At 38.3% G+C, this 19,048-nt stretch overlaps 1 protein-coding gene across 3 annotated transcripts in view; it reads right to left on the bottom strand.

Moving 5' to 3' along the window:
* Positions 1-17,437: 17,437 nt before the first annotated feature.
* UBE2E3 (ubiquitin conjugating enzyme E2 E3) overlaps positions 17,438-19,048 on the bottom strand; it is a 91,017-nt gene continuing 89,406 nt past the window's right edge. For 2 of the 3 annotated variants that reach the window (XM_039239643.1, XM_039239644.1), the window contains exon 6: positions 17,440-18,076. In XM_039239643.1, coding sequence (XP_039095574.1) covers positions 17,979-18,076 — 98 coding nt within the window. In that variant the 3' untranslated portion in view covers positions 17,440-17,978. Of the gene's footprint in view, positions 18,077-19,048 lie in introns of all 3 variants that reach the window. The other variant, XM_039239646.1, reaches the window with a different exon arrangement.

Here is a 19,048-nt window from a genome sequence, read left to right as displayed (position 1 = left end):
CCCTCCCCTGCTCACACTCTGTTTCTCTCCCTCAAAAATAAACATTAAAAAAAATTAGAACAGTATCATTCCTAACTCCCACTGAATATCCTTAAGCAAGTTGGCGATTTTAAGCAATTCAACCCACCGCGGCCAGGAAACTGTGACATAAATAATTTTGTGGTCCTGTGCCTCCTATGTCTCCTGTAAATAAATATGAAAGGCATCAATACAAAACCTTGATCTTACTGTGTGTGGCTAAGCTTACAGACAACAAACAAACAAAACGTCATGAGAGCTCCAATGAGGAGATCTCCTGATTTTTTTGTGTGGCAAAAATAACAATGTTGGGCTCACCTTTGCAGCATGTCAGAAAGCACCCACAATTCAGAACTTCAGCACATGTTGGGGTACCAGCTCTGTGAGAGTTGCAGACACGCCTTGCGAACGTGCTGTGAAAAGCACTCCTGCCCCAAGTCGGTTCTTGGCATCAGAAGTTAGAAAGGCAAATCCGTGGTCCAACTACTCAACCAGAACCTCTGTGACCGGGCCCACCGATCTGTCCACGTGGTTCTTGGGCTCGCTCAAGTGCAAGGACTTCTGGTCCAATGGACCTCTGCCAGCTGCGTGAAAGGACTTGCTACAAACAGGTGAAGGAGTTTAAGTTCCCCCATGCCAGCTACAGGGATATCACCTGCGAGCTTTTAGAAATACAGAATCACCTGCCTCAACCCTACAAAATCAAGAATCTTCATTTTTAGTTGGCAGTCAATCTCCTCTGTTCTCCAGGAGGTTTTAATCAGCCCTGCCTGCTCTTAAGCAGTAGCTACAATGCTCCGGGCTTGTTCCACTCTCTCCTCCATCAGGGTTTCCAGTTACGCAACAACTTGCGTAGCGCAGTGTGGAGGGACGGGAGTGATTTTTCGATGCTAGTGAGCTTTAGTGTATACTCCTGATAAAACTCAATGTGTTACTAATTCCTGTAAATATCAGTATTAAAAAGAAAAGACTTCTGGATGTGACTGACTTTATTTGAAGCCAAAGAATGAATCTCTAATGGTAAGATTGTAGGCACAGTGAGAAACTAGTAGAGAAAATAAAGGCTTTGTGGAAGGGGTAGTTTTGATATGCCGCAGATCAGACTGGAGATGGGCTGAGCTGGTCTTGGTCTTCACTTGGATTCTTTTCCTTTATATCAAAAAAGAATTCACCCTCAAATGGGAATCCAGTCACCTCTACTAACCGATCACCTAGATTTGTTTCAACTATCTCATAACTCCAGACGACCACAAGCCCAGTATTCACTGTGTTTTAGGCTTGTAACATTCTCGTGTCTCCAGCAGTTACAGAATTAACTTAAACTGAGCACACACCTGGGGTGGGGTGATTTTGCCTCAGTAAATACTATCTGCATCAGTACTTTGCAGCACCCTGAGGAGTCCTGGAATTGCACATTTGCTTCCCTCATCCACCTACCCCATTGCCACATCTGGAAATCCAGGTTTCCAAATATCATGGTTACCGGATGGAATGGTGGCCAGGAAACACATATAGTTTTAAAAAAGCTTTCTGGCGATTCTGATACACATGCCCAACTTCTCCAACTGATAATCACTGATCAGCTGTGTAAGTTTTATTACTGTCCATGAATTTTATATATAATTCAATGGTGGCCACAGTGTTATTACTTGAAATGAGCCATAGCACAAAAGTGCAAGTTTTTTTTCACACATGTGAAGTTATTTTATATCTCAATTTGATCCACGCATGATTTGATATATAGAAGTTGTGAATCAAAACTTTGGTTCAAGTATGCAAAATCAATAGCTATTAGGATTTTTAATTTTGAAAATATCTCTAACTTTACTGTGATTCTTTTAATCTTGCAGTTTTTAAAATGAAAACACAGGCTGAGGAGAGCTACATTTAATAAACACTTCTTCATCAATATTTAGTTAACATTGACAATGCACCAAAAACGAGAACAAACAGCCTCCTGGGGTTTGGACAATCATTTATTTTCAATTAAAATTCACAGTCAAGTTTGAAAATATGACCCTGTACTTCTGCCATTTTATGCCTGATTTCTGATTTAACTGACACATTTGAAGTCAACAAACCAAACTGAATCTTCTTGCATTTCAACTGTTCACAATGTACAAGCCTGTATGAAATTGAGATTGTGGCAAATTTTTACACGATGGACAATAAAGGAGAAATGATTATGTCTTTTTATTTATATATTATAAATAAAAATTATTTATTTTAAATTTATTATTATTTATTTATTATAAATTTTATTTATTACCACACAAAGGGAAAGATTAAACTCACCCACAAATCCACCACCCTAACGTCTTTTCTGTGTATTCTTTATCTTTATCTACAAACATACTTACATAGCTTTAACCTGCCAATTTATACAATTTGGGGAAATCACTATTTAAATACTAATTTACAGGGTTATATGTATGTATGTATTGAAAGAAATTATACAGCATAAAACCTACAATATGCCTCATGATTTCGAAATACCAAAGAGCTTAAAACTTGAAAACCAAATTACAACTGCCTTTCTTTCCTTCTCCACTTGAGTACATGAACTAAGACGCCTCTCACATGAGGGTGAGTTCATCATCTCTAAAATAGTATGTGGAAAATATAGTTGTTACTGTCTTGTTTTAGCACATCGTCTTTGTACAATCTTGCTAAAATCTTAAAATTACATCTCTAACATCCCTATACTACCTTAACCAATAACCACAATGATTCTTTTCTATTTCGCTCTTCTTGAATTTGTTTTATAGGCAAGGTATTTAATACAAACGACAGATGAGGGGGAATCTGCAGCTACGAACACTTCCATACCTAAACAGCACTACTTAGGTAGAGTAGGTTCTGTGATTGTAGAAAGCCTGGGTCCACAAGATGCTGACTACATGATCTTGGGCCATTTTGTCCTCTTGCACATCAGGTTAGTGTACTGTAAAATGTAAAACGAATATTTGCATTCTATCTCTGTGAGGCTATTCTGGCAAAATCAGAATACAAGTGAAGAATATTGAAATCCTCAGATAAGTTTAAAACACTTGTTGGGATGAGCACTGGGTGTTATATGGAAACCAACTTGACAATAAACTATTTAAGAAAAAAAAATCTTCAGATAAAAGAGTTTATTTTTTATCAGTATTGATTAGGACAAATATAACTTATTACTAACCTGTATACTAAAAGTTTTCTGTATCATTCTTATTGAAAATTATAAATGAGTTCACCTACCCTATATATTCCAGAACAGATCTAGAAAGCACACTGAACAAGTTTCTGGTAGTGACACACTGACATCTAGTGGAGATTTATGGTGAGCTGTGGGACACTGCACAGCCCCAAATAACTTCACAGCGCTGGTGGGACCAGAGAAAAGCCAAAGCTCTTTTTTGGTCTTTATGTCAAGCATCAAGAAAAAATATAAATGAATTAAAAAAGAAAGGTACACTTCTTGTGTATTTAAACTTTTGCTTGTTACCAAATTAAAACACTGGCCGATTCTCAAGATACTCAAAAGTTTATGGGATGAGATGAGGGGGTGGCAAAGATCTGGTTGGTTGGTGGTGGAGTTGTGAGACATACCCCAAAACCCTCCTTCTGACTCGGTTTAAATGAGCACGGATGTGTAACTGTGTATTCACTTCCTCTTTTCTTTCTACAGTGAATGCAGGGAAGGGTTGGCAAGGAAAGGGGAAGGGAAATGTGGAGGAAGTAAACTTTCTAGGTTTTTTGTTACGTCTCTTGAATCAATTTCTGTACCTCTTTGTGGTGAGGATTTTATTAAATCCAGAGGTAAAGTTCCTTTAAGCAAATATACGTGTAAGCTTTTTAGTATATCGCAACACGCTCAACTAAATATATTGTATTTACTTTCCAACAAAAATAGAAAATAAAATGTTTCTGTTACCCTGAGCTTTCACAAATACCTAGCACCATCAGTAAATTATGGCTTTACATTTCATCTCTGTCCTTTTCAAAGGCTATAGGAAATAAATGTTAAGTGACTTTAGGAGAAAGTCAGTTTGGCACCTACATGCTCTAACATGTGAATATTTAAATTAAGATCACAAATATTCTTTGGAAGGTGGTCACAATCCCATTATATCTGCTACAGTACAAGTTAAATGTAAATACTGTCCCCTCCTCCCACTTTGGTGAATGTGGAAAGGACTGAGTGCTTCATCTACACCAGCCTATTTCCTTGTTTTTTACAGAGCTCTGACCACTGGATGGGACTTTTTTTTTTTTTTTTTTGAGAGAGATAGTGTGAGCAGGGGAGGGTCAGAGAGAGGGGGACACAGAATCTGAAGACAGGCCCCAGGCTCTGAGCTAGCTGTCAGCACAGAACCCGACGCAGGGCTTGAATCCACGAACCGCAAGATCATGACCTGGGCCGAAGTAGGATGCTTAACCGACTGAGCCACCCAGGTGCCCCTGGATGGGACTTCTTTACACCACTGTTTAATGTCTTCATTATTCCAATGAACAGGAAAGGTTGAAGAGGAAGAGTTCTGAAAGCTGGAATAAAATTTTTTTTAACTGCTGTGTGCTTAGCTTCTGGTTCTGCAGACCCTTTCACCACACCTCTTCTGGAAAGAAAAAAGGAAAGCAAGGAAAGGAAGGAAGGAAGGGAGGGAGGGGAGGAGGGAGGGAGAAAGAAGGAAAGTAAGTAAGAAAGAAAAAGAAAGGAGGAAGGAAGGAAGGAAGGAAGGAAGGAAGGAAGGAAGGAAGGAAGGAAGGAAGGAAAGGAAAAAAGCATGAAAACATCTAACTGTTGGTCTGGAGGAAAGAGCATGGAACTAAAAGAAACCTCCAAGACTAGGAAATGTGTGATTTTTCTCTTGAGAAGAATGTGCAGGAATTTGTTCCCACCACACCCAGAATGCTTCTAAATTCTTTCACTCCTTCACTCTTTCATGGATGTCTGAGAATCTGAAGGATCATCTAGAAATGATTAGACTAGACCAGATCACACATGTAAAATCCTAGAAGAATCTTCAGGCAGCTTAAATTCAATCTCAATTATAATCAAACATCGTCTAGTAAATATTTATCCATTATTAGTGTTGTTAAATTTAAAAGAAGAAATATACTCACTTATGTCCTTCTTGGCAATTAATAGTAAACGTCAATCTTCAGAGCTCAGAGACAAAAACAAACAAAAAACAAAAAAAGATGCGACACAACCTATTAGCACAAGCAAAAACAATGTTCTAATAGTGAAGCTTCATGCTGCAGTCAAGCGTATAATTACTCATACAATTGTCTTGTCTTACTGCTTTAAGTAATCTTTCTAGATTGTTTATGAGGCCCAGTATTTTAGCCCATCACTACAGTATTTCTGCAGTGTTATTCATTGTCTTTTGTTCAATTATAGAATTCAGAAAATTCAGGTCCAGAGACGTTAAAACAAACAAACAAACATACCTACAGAGCAAGACATAAAGAACTTTGAAAGCTTAGTTATTCTATCACAGGGTGGTGGTTCATAGACTTTTGGCTCTGGAGTTCAGTATCCCAAAGACCCACAGTCCAAACTGAAATAATTATTATTGGGTGTTTTACCCACAAGCAAACTATTGTGATAAATCAGTGACTTCTAATTACTCTAACTGGTAATACAGCTTTAAAAGTTGTATTTAAAAGTTGTGATCTCCATATTCATTTCTTTCAAGAGGAAGTGGCAAAATGTCAGGCTACAACCCTTGGTAATTAGTTTTCGTATATGTGTAATACGGATCCCATTGGAGGATAGAGATTTATTTTGGAAATGTTGATTTTAAACACTTCTGGGCAGGACCCCAACTTTGGAACTAAGGTTTACAATCCGTACTGTGTTGGATAAGCAGGGTCCAGTGATTTTTCAGAGAAGTCATCAGTCATTCTGGGGTGTGTGTGCGTGTGTGTGTGTCCTAAATTGCTCTTCTAGTTCACTCTTCTATGAATATGCCACTATGTGGTAGACAGGAATGGACTCTTCCAGACCTGCGCAAAGTATACATACTAAAGAAGAGGCAACTTACTAAGAGACTGGTCCATGGGTGTGTGATATGAAATAGATCTAGAGGTATGGTCAGGGTAAGTGTACACAAGACATTTAATGTCATTAAAAGAATTTACAGTAACATTATAGAACCAATACTAATATCCCCACCACCAGAATCCACCAGGCTTTGTTGTCTTGGCGTCCCAGGAAATGCACAGAAAACAGAGACAAGTCTGATTTACAAAATCTGAAGAAACTTTTTATTGATCTCTTTATCCTTCCAGCATCATGAGAGCAGGCAATACAATATTTTAACCCAAGCTCAAAAGAGTATACCTTTCCCCAAAGTTTAAAATGGTCTGGACGTTTTCTCTGCAGTATGGTACCCTCTTCTGAATCAACCATCATTGTCCTCCATCAACATTATGACCCACAACCGAGTGCAGAATAGGGTGCTTTTGCTAGTTTTCTTCAGAGATCCCCACTGGAGTGTTATCTTGTGAGCTTCTGGCATCCTATATTTAACACCCAGCATTCCTCAAATGATAACTACAGAGTTATGAAAGAGTTATGAAGAGAAAAAGTACATTTCTAGCTAATCACCAAGGAGGCTCTAACAAGCTGCACATCAGAAAGAATACAAAACGATTTCTAATTTTAAGTAACAAAATATAGGGTTTTAGAGATGTTTTTCATTGCAGTCTTCCAGGCCAGGCCTTAAAGAAGGAAATGCTGTCTTCGAGAGGTGCCTGAGAAGAGGTGTTAACCAGAGGGAATAAAAGGAAACTGAGGACAGATGACCAATACGAGACTTAAAAAATCTCTGCTTCTTTAAACTCCCTTCGGTAACATTTGGAAGGCTTCCCTTTTGATCTTAACCCACATTAGCTTAGCTAACAGTTAACTTTAAATCTGCAAAGTTTTATATGCCTGTGTTTAAATGTGGCCAAATACTTGTTAATCTTACTAGAAACATTATCACTGTAATGAAAATAAAAACAAGTTGCTGCCATATGCCAAACTGCTACAGTGCTTATCCACTGATTATGTATTACTACACCTGTAATGTCATTTCATGAAGGTGCTTGCCATTAACATGGAAGCTAAAAAACATTTCCAAATATTCAAATCCAGCAGAAAAAAAAAGGTACAAAGTTGCCCACTCATCACTGAATTATTCTGGACTGAACAGAAGGCTCAATTTCAGCACTGCCAAATGCTCTTAGGCACAGAAGCAATGCACCATCTGTCTTGAAGCACCAAGTATATCAAGTCAGATTTCAAATACTGGTGTGCCTCGCAGCGTATCTGAAGCAATTCATTTGCTGATGCTTGAAACCTAACACGGCCAGCAACAAGGTTGCATGCATCAATACTTTGAACCGCTACTTGGAAAAGAAATTATAAAAATGTCGAGCACCAAAGAGTTGTGGTCCTAGGAGCAGAAAGCCTTGAGAAGTCAGAGGATTAAGGAAGTGTTCTCAGTAAGTCACTATTGCTATTTCTCTGAGAAAATATTTTTAAGTGATAGATGGATCCGCTACCGTTGGCAAGAGTGACCCTGGGATTTCACTACACAACGAGAGCATCTGAAGCTGCTATTGAAATAGATGCTGCTGGATTCATCTTGGGAGCATGATGGAGGTCATGACACAAAGCCAGGGTTCTAAGGAGTTTGGACTTTATTCTGTAAACAATGGGCAAGCACTCAAACACGTCTTATGAGCAAGGAGTATCCTGATAAAGAGCTTACTCTGGGAAGGTTAATGTGATAGTGTGATAGGGGTGTGAAGAACAGACCAGAGTCCTTTATATGGACAAGAGGTTAACTTAAAAGGCTCCTATAGATAAGGGATAACTGAGGGCCTGAATAAGACAAGGACTGGAACATGAGGCTAAATTTAAACATTAAATTAAAAAAAAAAATTAGAGGCTAGAACAAAAAAGGAGAACAGAACATGAAAACACGTTCTTCAGAAATAAGGGGAAAAGGCAATCATCCTGTATAGTACATATGGAATATTCTAAAGGATATTGTTATGACAAACCTGGGAAAGAAGAATCATACTCTATTTCTTTAATTTCAGATCATAAATACAGCTGGGTTTAATGTACAATAATCACAGCAAAGGTAGTGTCCAGTAAGACTCCATCCAAAAAAGAAAAAGTTAACTTGTATTTGTTAACTCTTGACTCTAAGCAAAATTAAGTAGTTGAGCCGATCACAAATCAGGCCTATCTAACTAGGTGTTCAGAGAAAATAAGCTAAGATATGCCCTCTTTCTTATGCATAAACCTTGGGCAGCAGGAAGTCGGGACAGTAGCAAGGAAATGGAAAGCCCAACAGGTGGGGTGCTGGTCATAGCTCACTGCCCTAAGGGTTCTCTGGAAATGAAACCTGCTCTTCAGATTCCCTACTTCCTGGGTAAGGTGGGGTCCAGAGGGATGAAGGCCTGGAACTACTCGGGAACTCTTTACCATGGGACTAGGGTACAAGTCAGGGTAGTAGGGGTTAGTGTTACTTACTGTGTTACTCTAACCATCACATCCACAAAGTAGACTGGGGTCAAGAACGCTCAATTCCTAGAATCATCTGAGTAAGCAAGAAAGGATCTTGGATAAGCCATTTTGCTCTACCTAATTCAGAAGTCTTCTGCCATATCATCTTCCAAAGCTCTCTGTACTTAACTTAGGACATCCTTTTCCCAACTAAACTATGATGAGCTCTTTAAGAGACCTAAATTTCTCTTGTTAACAGCATTTATAGCAGTATTAGCATTCAGTGAGTACTTAAAATTTCTCTAAAGTTGGTGTCAATGTAGATCCTTCAATGACAAGTAAAGTCAAAGGAAAGAAAATTTTAAGGTGCTTAAGACTGAAACCAACTAACAATCGCTGACCATACTTGGATAAAAGCCATTCCAAATAATACTGGAACTTTAATTGCTTCATTATTGACACGTAACTATGAAATAGAAGGCCTAAATCTAGATTTAAAAAATCACTTAATATATTCTCAGGGCACAGAGGAGTCATACACACACATAAGTCCTCTCCCATCTCGTTTCAGTAAATAACCACCTCCTATTTCATGGAAGCACAAAAGTAACAAGAAAGCTTTCTGCTACATCTACTCTGCAGCCTGGACCTATTCTCCCGTCCTTTGCCTAGTTTCCTGTGAACTATGGATGGCATGACATTTTGGAGTTCCCAGCAAAGGACAACCACTTCCTTTGTGTGTTAGATCCCATTCCCTCCTGCTTACCTATGAGAATTGAAGAATTTGGTGAAGACCTAGACTGCCGTAAGTAGGGGTACTGTTACCCAAAGAGTTCTCAAATCTAGTCAGAAAGAAATGTCCAAGGCAAGTGCAGGGAACTTTGGAAACACTCTCGGTAAACAGCGTAGTGGATGATCTTCTCCAGGACACTGCCCTCCTGCCCCACTCATTCATTTCCTCCTATTTAATGTTTCCCATCAACAGTTTTTCCCACGTTAAAAAAAATAAAACCCAAAACTCCAACTATTCCCTATTTCTCTACTGTATCATTGTCAGGGGTCTCTAATTTCTCTCCTTCCATTATCTTTGGCACCCCCTCCAAATCAAGCATTTGTCCCCAACACTCCAATACACCTATGCTAACGAAAGTCACCAATGCCCACCACCCATCAATTGCTAAATGAAATGGGCATTTTTCAGTCCTCAGCTTATTTGACTTAGCAGTTGCACTAGATCCAGTAGATCACTCCCACCTCCACGATACTCCTCACTTCCTTTCCAGGTACCCACATGCTCCTAGGGTTTTCATTTTATTTCTGCTTGCTTCTTCCTGCGTTCCTTTGTGGAGTCCTCATCTCTTCGGCTTAACGTTGGAGTGCCCAGACTTCTTTTCTCTCTAATGGCACTCATTTCCTCGATAATATACAGTCTCACAGCTGTATCGCCTATCCACTCGAGTCCCAAATGTACATGCCTGGCACAGAACTACTCCCGAATTCCAGATTGGTGTAACTGCTGCTCTGATACCTCCAGTTGCATACTGAAGAGGCATTTCAAACTTAACCTGTCAAACCCCCCCCCCCCCCCAATCTTGCTCCATCTCCAGGTTACTCATTTTAGTCAATTTCAACTCCAGCTTTAGAATTTGCTTAGGCGCCAAATGTTGATTCCTTTTCCACACCACTTAGTTAAGTGCATCATCAGGCAATCTTGTTAGCTCTACTTTCAACCAGAATCTGGTCATTTCTTATCACATATTAGCACCCACTAATGCTATTCAGGTAGGAGTCATCACTATCTCTTACCCTGCTTTCCTCCTCCCCTCCAAGTCCCTTCCCTAACAGTTATTAGAGATACTAATAAAACACATCCTATAGTAACACTCTTTGGCTAAAAAACCTTCCAATGGCTTCCCATCTTATTTAGAATGCTACCCATACTCCCTACAATGGACTACAAGACCCTATGTGGTCGGTCCAGCTCTCAGTCCTGACCTTGCCTTCCATGCTTTTCCTAGTTGGTGACCCTTCTCCATCTTCCCAACTCTTAAGGGCTTTTTGAATGCACTGGGCAGGCTCTCACCACAGGGTTTTTCATTTGTATTCCCTTTGCCTGAAATCCTCTTCCGCCATGAGGCTTATCCCCATCTTTCTGATCTTATCTTCTCTCACTACCCATTTTATAACTGCACTGCAACAGCCCCTTTCTCCTGCTCAACACACCCTCCCTCTTTTCCTTCCCTGCTTGAGTTTTCTCCATAGCACTTACCATAGTGGTTTTTGTTTTTAAAACTTTTGTTTCCTTAAAATGGCAAGTAAACACCATAAAGACAGGGAGTTTTGTGTGCTTTGTTCACTGCTAATCTTAAGCATCTAAAAAATATTTAGGAGAGTATACAACTAGTAACTTACTAAGTGAACTGGGTCCTTGATTTCTAAGGGCTCATGATCAAGACAGACCACACGCAACCACATGATGTGTCATAAAAAAATTATCTCACATGTATATTTAAAATGATTTTTAGCATTGGGAGCTGAGTGGCTAGAGTTCAGCAGAGGGCAAAAGTCCTCTAAAAACATGAAAACGGAATCAGGAAAGGGGTACTCGACATGTATGTTTATCCCCTCACTTCCTCGTGTTCCTCATAATTACTCTTCTTCATCATTTGTAGATGAAAACATGAGACGATCATGTAAAGATTGGCCAAAACACTCTAATTTCTGCCACTAGGGGAGGGAATCTAACTTTCCTTACACACGTGGCCCCATAACTGTCGAGACATCTCTTGGTGCCCAAGACCTCTCTGTAAGCCATTTCTCCAGTTTATCATTTTCCCCTCTTGGTCTGAGGTGGGCCTGGAGCAACAGGCAGCAGCCTGAGTTTACTCAGCTGATCCATGAAAAAAATACTCCAGTTACAATGTGTGAGAAGTTGCTGGAATTACATTTCTGTATCAGGGGGTTTCTACCCAGTCACCTTTCAAGTATACCTACTGATGCAGGTATAACAAGGAGCAATTAAAAAAAAAAAAAAAGGACTCTGATTCTTTATTCTATCCCCTTATTCACAGAAGCTAGAAGTGAGGAAGAAAAAGAAATGAAAGAACAGAGACAGTATTTCAATAACCAACTTTTTAAAAAAAAAAATTTTTTTTAATTTTTTATTTATTTCTAGTAGAGAGAGAGAGAGAGAGTGAGCAGGGGAGGGGCAGAGAGAGAGGGAGTCACAGACCCTGAAACAGGATCCAGTCTCTGAGCTGGCAGTCAGCACAGAGTCCGACGCAGGGCTCGAACCCACGAACCGCGAGATCGTGACCTAAGCGAAAGTCGGACGCTTAACCGACTAAGCCACCCAGGTGCCCCTTCAATAATCAACTTTCAACACTCAAGGACTGGCCCCTCCAAACTACTACATAGGATACAAATTCCTTTCCCTTGAAATATTTCTCTTAACAGAAATTTCTTCAAAGGCTCTGACTTTTCACTTTTCCTATTAGAGTTTCTTCAAAGAATACTGTAAGCAGGTTTTCTTCCTTTGTGTCTTTTTTCTTTTTACCAATAAAAGAGAATAGGAGAAATAGATCAATTAAGAAAAGAGTTATGGCAATGGAAAATTATGTAAACTTTACAGGACAAAAAGCATTTTGGTATATTTAAGGACTTTTAAAATTACAAGATTAATTCCTTCTCCATTATGAACACGTAGACATCAAGTAGGTTATGGGAACAACCCACTGCTACTTCTATTTCAAGTTGACAGGGCGAAGTCTAACATCTACTACATGTTAAGCACAGAATTGGTGTGAGGAGGAATTAAAGAACACATGACTGATTTGCTTCACATGGTCTTTGGATAACCTTCTGGAGAAGATTTATACCTATAATATTAACTCACTCAGCAAATATATTATCATGTTAGGAATTAGGCTGTGATACAGAGACAAGCAGTATAGGTATTATCTTCTAAAAAGCTCACTAACCAGGAATATGTGTAAGGTGTAAAACTGAATGTAATAAAATGCCAAAATACATGCTACAGACACTGGGTACTTACTAATAGTAGTTTGAAAGACAGTAATTATTTTAAAAGCATCAAATAGTATTAAGTATGTTTAATATTATATAAATTGGATAAAACTTACCAAATTATTATACTAATATTTTCATATCTAAATCAGCAGGGACAGCTGTTCAATTTCTCATTCAACAGAAAATGGAAACACATTAGCAAAGATGTGTTCTCCTCTGCTTAGATGAGGCAAAAATCTTATCTGGACAGGAAAATGATAAACTATTTAAGGATGTGACAAGGTATTCATCTCTGTATGCAGGACAGTGCCTGAAATGATCTTCAATCAGTAAACAATTAAAATATGTACGATGAACTGGAGGGCAGTTAACGGGTTATATAGCATAACCAACCTCCATCTACTGCCTCAAATAGGGATGGGGGGGAAAAAAAGGAAAAAAAGAAGGATTATTGCCGAGGAAGGCACTTGGCGATATGCACATGCTTGAATTCCTTTTATTATATCTGATGTTTGTGCACATGGGGTCTCCGAAATAGACAGACTAAAAGCATATGACAGGAAAACGGAAAGGGGTCATGAAAGCATGTGGACTTGAGATAAACTTTAGGGATGGAGGATTTAGGGACGGAAGAAACCTGCTTTTTGTGTTCTGTGTTGGGTAGGCTGACATAACTGGCTCTAGCTTACTGGATTTCAACAAGGTAACCTATAGCTGTGGAAGAGCTAAACTGAATTTACACTTGATCTCAGCCAAAATGCTGAGAAGCAATAGATTTAAATGGAATTTAAATTTCTCCAAAAATATTTATTGGTAAAATCTAGATTTGTTGAACAATTCCTTTGCTAGGCCACTGTTCTGTTTGTTTCTGAATATATCCAGGGCGAGGACACAGAGCTCTGCTGCCTAAACATAGTCAAATCTCTCTTTCTCATATACAACTAAATTAATGATAAATAATGTCAAGGGATGTTTATACTGTCCTTGTGCCTGAATCTGGGTCATCTACTTACTTTTTTTCCCTCTAAACTTAGCTTCTTAATGTTTGGTCTTACTAATATAACTTGAAAGACAGTAATTTATTTAGACATGAAATAAAACTATTTATTTATATACTCTACTCATCTCAATAAGGAAAATTAACGGTTTCAGTAACTGAAGAATCTAATTATTATAGACTCATTATCTCAGCCTCCTAAAATATTCTGCAGTTTTATAAAAATAATGTTTTCATATCATGCCATAATTCTGTCCAAAGATCACAATATAAATGTCAAGTGACAATGTGTTAATGTACTGCATTAACATAACACAGGTTAATATATGAAGTCATAGGACCAGAAGTGACTTAAATTTTACAATACATTCTTGTATTGTTACTTGGACAAATTAGTGGGCTGACTCTAAATCCAACACCTCAAAGTTCTTTTTAGAAAGAGTAACATATATACAAAGGTCAATTCAAACCACAAATGCCTGAAGAATTTTATCTCTGTGATTACTTAAGATTTCCTGCCTTAAAAAAGGGGGGGGCAATGTCTAGATAACTAATACATCTTTGTTATTCTGAAAAAGGTAATTATTAAATGCTTGATAGATTTACCAATATAAATTTCCTGATGTGTTTTTTTGTGATGTATGGTTAAAAAAAAAAATTTAAGATAACATTATTTATGGGCGCCTGGGTGGCTCAGTTGGCTAAGCACCTGACTTTTGATTTCAGCTCAGGTCAGGACCCCAGTGTCCTGAGATCGAGCCCCATGTCAGGCTCCAGGCTGAGCATGGAGCTTGCTTAAGATTCTCTCCCCCCCCCCCCCCATCATTTCCTGGCCTTTTGGCTAAGATCAAGTGAAGATTCTCTCTCCCTCTGCCTCTCCCTCACTCGCGTGTACTCTTTCTCAAAAAAAGAAAAGAAAAAATATTATTTAGCTCATGCTACCAATTTTAGTAAAAGGCAAAAGATTTATGCAACCTGAAGAGAAACCAGAGTATCATGCTCCCAATTTTAAAAGGGGAAATTAGTGGGGCGCCCGGGTGGCTTAGTCGGTTAAGCGTCCGACTTTCGCTCAGGTCATGATCTCGCGGTTCGTGGGTTCGGGCCCCGCGTCGGGCTCTGTGCTGACTGCCAGCTCAGAGCCTGGAGCCNTATTAAACAGGGGCGCCCGGGTGGCTTAGTCGGTTAAGCGTCCGACTTTCGCTCAGGTCATGATCTCGCGGTTCGTGGATTCGAGCCCCGCGTCGGGCTCTGTGCTGACTGCCAGCTCGGAGCCTGGAGCCTGTTTCAGTCTGTTACTCCCTCTCTCTCTGACCCTCCCCTGCTCATGCTGTCTCTCTCTCTCTCCTAGAAATAAATAAAACATTAAAAAAAATAAAAATAAAAAAAAATAAAAAGGGAAATTAGTGATGTTAAAAGTATTCCTATGACAAATATATAAGGCAGAGATAAACAAACATACCTCATATTCTTGGAATCAATTAATAAAACCTTATTTTATAAGGTCACATTTGAAACTTTAAAACAGAATATTAAAATAAGAATTTAATAAAATGCAAATTTTACTTTATCCCATAGAGTCATTTTCAGAAGTTATCAATCTATGTATATCTAATTTTACATATATACATATATATAATCTATATGAACTGTGATGTTATAAACTGAAACTTGGTAAAGAATGGAGACTGTATTTCCTCATCATAGAAGTTGTGTAATCTGGGCAAGTTATTTAACCAGTCTATGCATCAGTTTCACTCTGTCAACCAAAGATCACTGGAGTGTCTCCTGTCCTAAAGCTCTTTAGGGGCTATTAAATGATAAGATGCATCAGTCACTAAGTGGTCCTGGCATGTAGTGCTATATGCCACATGGCACCTCTGGAGCTACATGACCACGATCAGAACACTCCAGGCACAATGGGATGCTCAGTGCCCTGACTACTCTTGAACACTTACAGAGCTACACTTGGACTTTTACTTGTAAAAACTGTTCTTAATGGATAAGAAAAAAATCTGGGTTCTAAAGTATCACCGTTTACATCTTAGAGCAAAGTTTCACAGGAATAAAACCTACCCTATTTGTAGTACCCATAGATGAGCAACTATGTGACTGAAAAATGGATCTACAGTTTTCCAGAAATAGAAAACAAGGTAGAAACCTCAGAATTTTAAGGGAACCTCAGAGGAAGAAACCAAGTGATAACTGTTAGTTTTCAGTCCATTTGAGATTGTAGCCTGTTTCCTAAAAAACAAAGCAGAATGAATGTAACAAATGTTACAAGGTTAGACCTACTGGGTTTGAGGAAAATAATCAAATTCAATTTTTGTTTCATAGATGAATAAACTACAAAAAAAAATCCAAAAAGTTGGAGTGTTTTATTCAAGGCTACAAAGGTAGCTTGTGAAAGAGCCACAAATATTTTTAGGGAACCAGTTCCCTCTTTTCAAACGTCCCAAGTCAGTATGGGGTATAGCCTACAAACAGCAAAATAGGTTGGTGGTAGTCATTAGGGTAATAACAAATAAAGGGAGTCCAATGACAGCATCCCAAACATCCTAATATTCAGTATGATGACAGCTTTTCTAGCACCAAGACGAAAGTTCATTGCTCTAAGACGCAGAAAGTACGTTACTGGAAGCGGGGGGGGGGGGGGGGCAACTGCAGCTCACCTACACAGAAATCCTTACGCTTACATAAAAGGTCCCCGCTCTCATCACACTGACTTGAACTCCATTACAGATTTTTACCACCTAAAGTAGTCAAGGATAAGAGGTTTTCAGAGATCCAAGCCTGAATTCTTCTACCTATTTGCTTAGTGTTCCTTTGTATGTGGAGAGACTGGGGGAAGTGGGTAATAAGTAAAAAATAGGCATATAAATGTAGCTTTGTTTTTACCCTGATTTAAGACTTCTGGTGACCAATACTCAAGTATTGAGTATTCTTAGTGAGGGTCTTTGCAACTATAAATGTTTTACTTTACTATCCTGAAGCAATGTATTTTTATGCTAGTAAGTCCACTCCATAAATTTTAAAGTGGTGCTCTAAGAGGCTCCATATTTAGAACTGGAGAAGACATTTGCTCCATATTCCATTCTCTTGGCTACCTGACCAGAATATTACCTCAATAATTACTATAGTAATTTAAAAAAAGCGCATTTATACTATTTGCCAAACCTGAATATTGCAAAGAAACTAACTCCTGTAAGAAATCTAATAGTTTGTAAACTGTAATGAAAAAGAAGAAACTTGTATTATCTGCAAAATCCTTAAAATATGTTTATTTTTTCCAATTAAGAACTAATGCCGCCTCTGCACACTAATCCAGAGTTCTATTCCACCTTCCGGGCAGACACTGTTGAAACAGTTTCTGTGTTCAACTCTGCCTCTAGCTCTATCTGCTGGCTAAGTGCCACAAAAAGAACGGTAATGCATACCATACACCATGAAAATGCTAGACAGGACTAGAAGTGAAAAATACACCAATGACAGAAGCGCTATCAGATTAAAGTTATTTGACAATATTGTCCAATGGTAGATGGCAATCACCAATTTGGAAACAAAATGTTCTACAAGATAATACCAGATTCCTGAGTGAGGCGCGATTTTATATTATCTTTCGCTCAAATACCGTCTTATCAAAGTAGAGCTTTATGTGTTTTGAAATCAATGGTTTAAAACTCAGTTTTGCATATTTAAGTTCATTATATTTTCTCATCAGTACTTCAAGGGAAAAAAAAACTCTACACATTTAACAAGATTTCAAATGTTTTCAACTTAACAATTCATTTATTTGTACTGGTCCTTAGTAGTCAATCTTCATATCCGCATTTTTATCTCGTCAACAATCATCTCAGAGACACCTTCTAACAAGATTGACTTAAAATATTACGACAGGAAACTATGCCTTCAGGAGCATGTTTATTGTGTTTGAGATGATACATCAGGTGCTCTCTGAGCTACAAAGGGTAAAAGGAAATCCTCTCATTACAAACTGACAAAGGTAAAAGGTAAAACATTTTTCACAACAGCATGAACCACATACTCAGAAATAGATCTGGGTTTAATACAAATGACATAATTCCTAGTCATCTACGGCTACTTTTATAACTTCATACAGATAATGAATTAGGCTAAAATGCACTATAATATTTGGTAGACTTCAGGACCAGTATCCTTAGTACATCACAAAATACATTTTGATATCCCAAAGAAGCAAGACTTGCAAGTAGGCGTTTTAAACATAACTAATCTACAGCTACAAAGTTCTACTCTTGATAGCATTTACCTTTTTGGGGAGTCTCCCAGTCTCCAAAGGATAAAAGCAGAGAGTAGAATCAGTATAACATATACACAGAAGTCCGTATTGTAAAGGCTATAAAGATCTGCAGCACAGTGAGAAGAGGCCCTCTGCCCCTTCACACTGCACACAAATTATGTGAATTATGTGGCGTATCTCTTGGTCCACTGTCTGGCTATCCTGTCATGTTCTGCTCTGTTGGTCAAATACTGAGTGGCTATGCTTCCAACCAGAGGATCCGCTGAAAAAGTAGAAAGAACATTAAAAAAATAATATATGGTGTCTTGAAGTTACAGTTTCAAGAGTCAATTAAATCGAAACACTAATTTCTAAGGCAGAACCTTGATAGATATATAATGGCTAAATTTTCAAACTTAAAATACTAACATAATCATCTGTATATTTTAATATTCAAATTAAAAATGCCCTTTTAACTAAAAGATGCATGTTGAGTTAATACATTTGTTGTTGCTGTTGTTTTTTAAATGTATGCCTTTAATAAAATACAAAAACTATTTTTTCACTCTTGGCATTTTATTCAGTAATGCTAGGTGACTATGTTTCTACCTTCTTATCAATATTTAAAAATATAAACTTTTAGTGATGCATTTTTAGGGATGCCTGGGTGGCTCAGTCAGTTAAGCATCTGACTAGCTTAGGTCATGATCTCTCGGTTCGTGAGTTCAGGCCCTACGTCAGGCTCTGTGCTGACAGAGCCTGGAGGCTGCTTCAGATTCTGTGTCTCCCTTTCTCTCTGCCCCTATCCCACTCGCTCACTCTCTCTCAAAAAATAAACATTAAAAAAATTTTAAATGCAATTTTTAAATAAAAACTCAAATCCTACAACACAGTGCTACTCAGAGTGAAGTGTTTCCTTCATTCTGCAATAACAGGATTCAAATCCTTATCTTTATCTCCATTTGAAAACTTGTCGTTTTGTTTTAAACAGAACTCTAAACTAAAAACTGAATCTCAGCTGTAAACTCCTACTCTGAATTTGTATTTCAAAAAGGTAAATATGTACACACAGCATCATACTTGAAATGCACCAAAAGAAAGCCAGTGAAAAGAAGAGCCATCTTCCCTCCTGATTCCCAATTACTCAGAAGCTTCTCTACCTAGCAAACTATGTCATCATCTGACAGCATCTCTACCCAGGGACAGTATGCACATGGACAAGCATTTACAATAGGACAGGTATGCGTGCGTACTT

This window comes from Hyaena hyaena, unplaced genomic scaffold (genome assembly GCF_003009895.1).
Source record: "Hyaena hyaena isolate Hyena2069 unplaced genomic scaffold, ASM300989v1 scaffold_159, whole genome shotgun sequence".
Taxonomy (NCBI): domain Eukaryota; kingdom Metazoa; phylum Chordata; class Mammalia; order Carnivora; family Hyaenidae; genus Hyaena; species Hyaena hyaena.
This window is presented reverse-complemented; position numbering and strand designations above follow the sequence as displayed.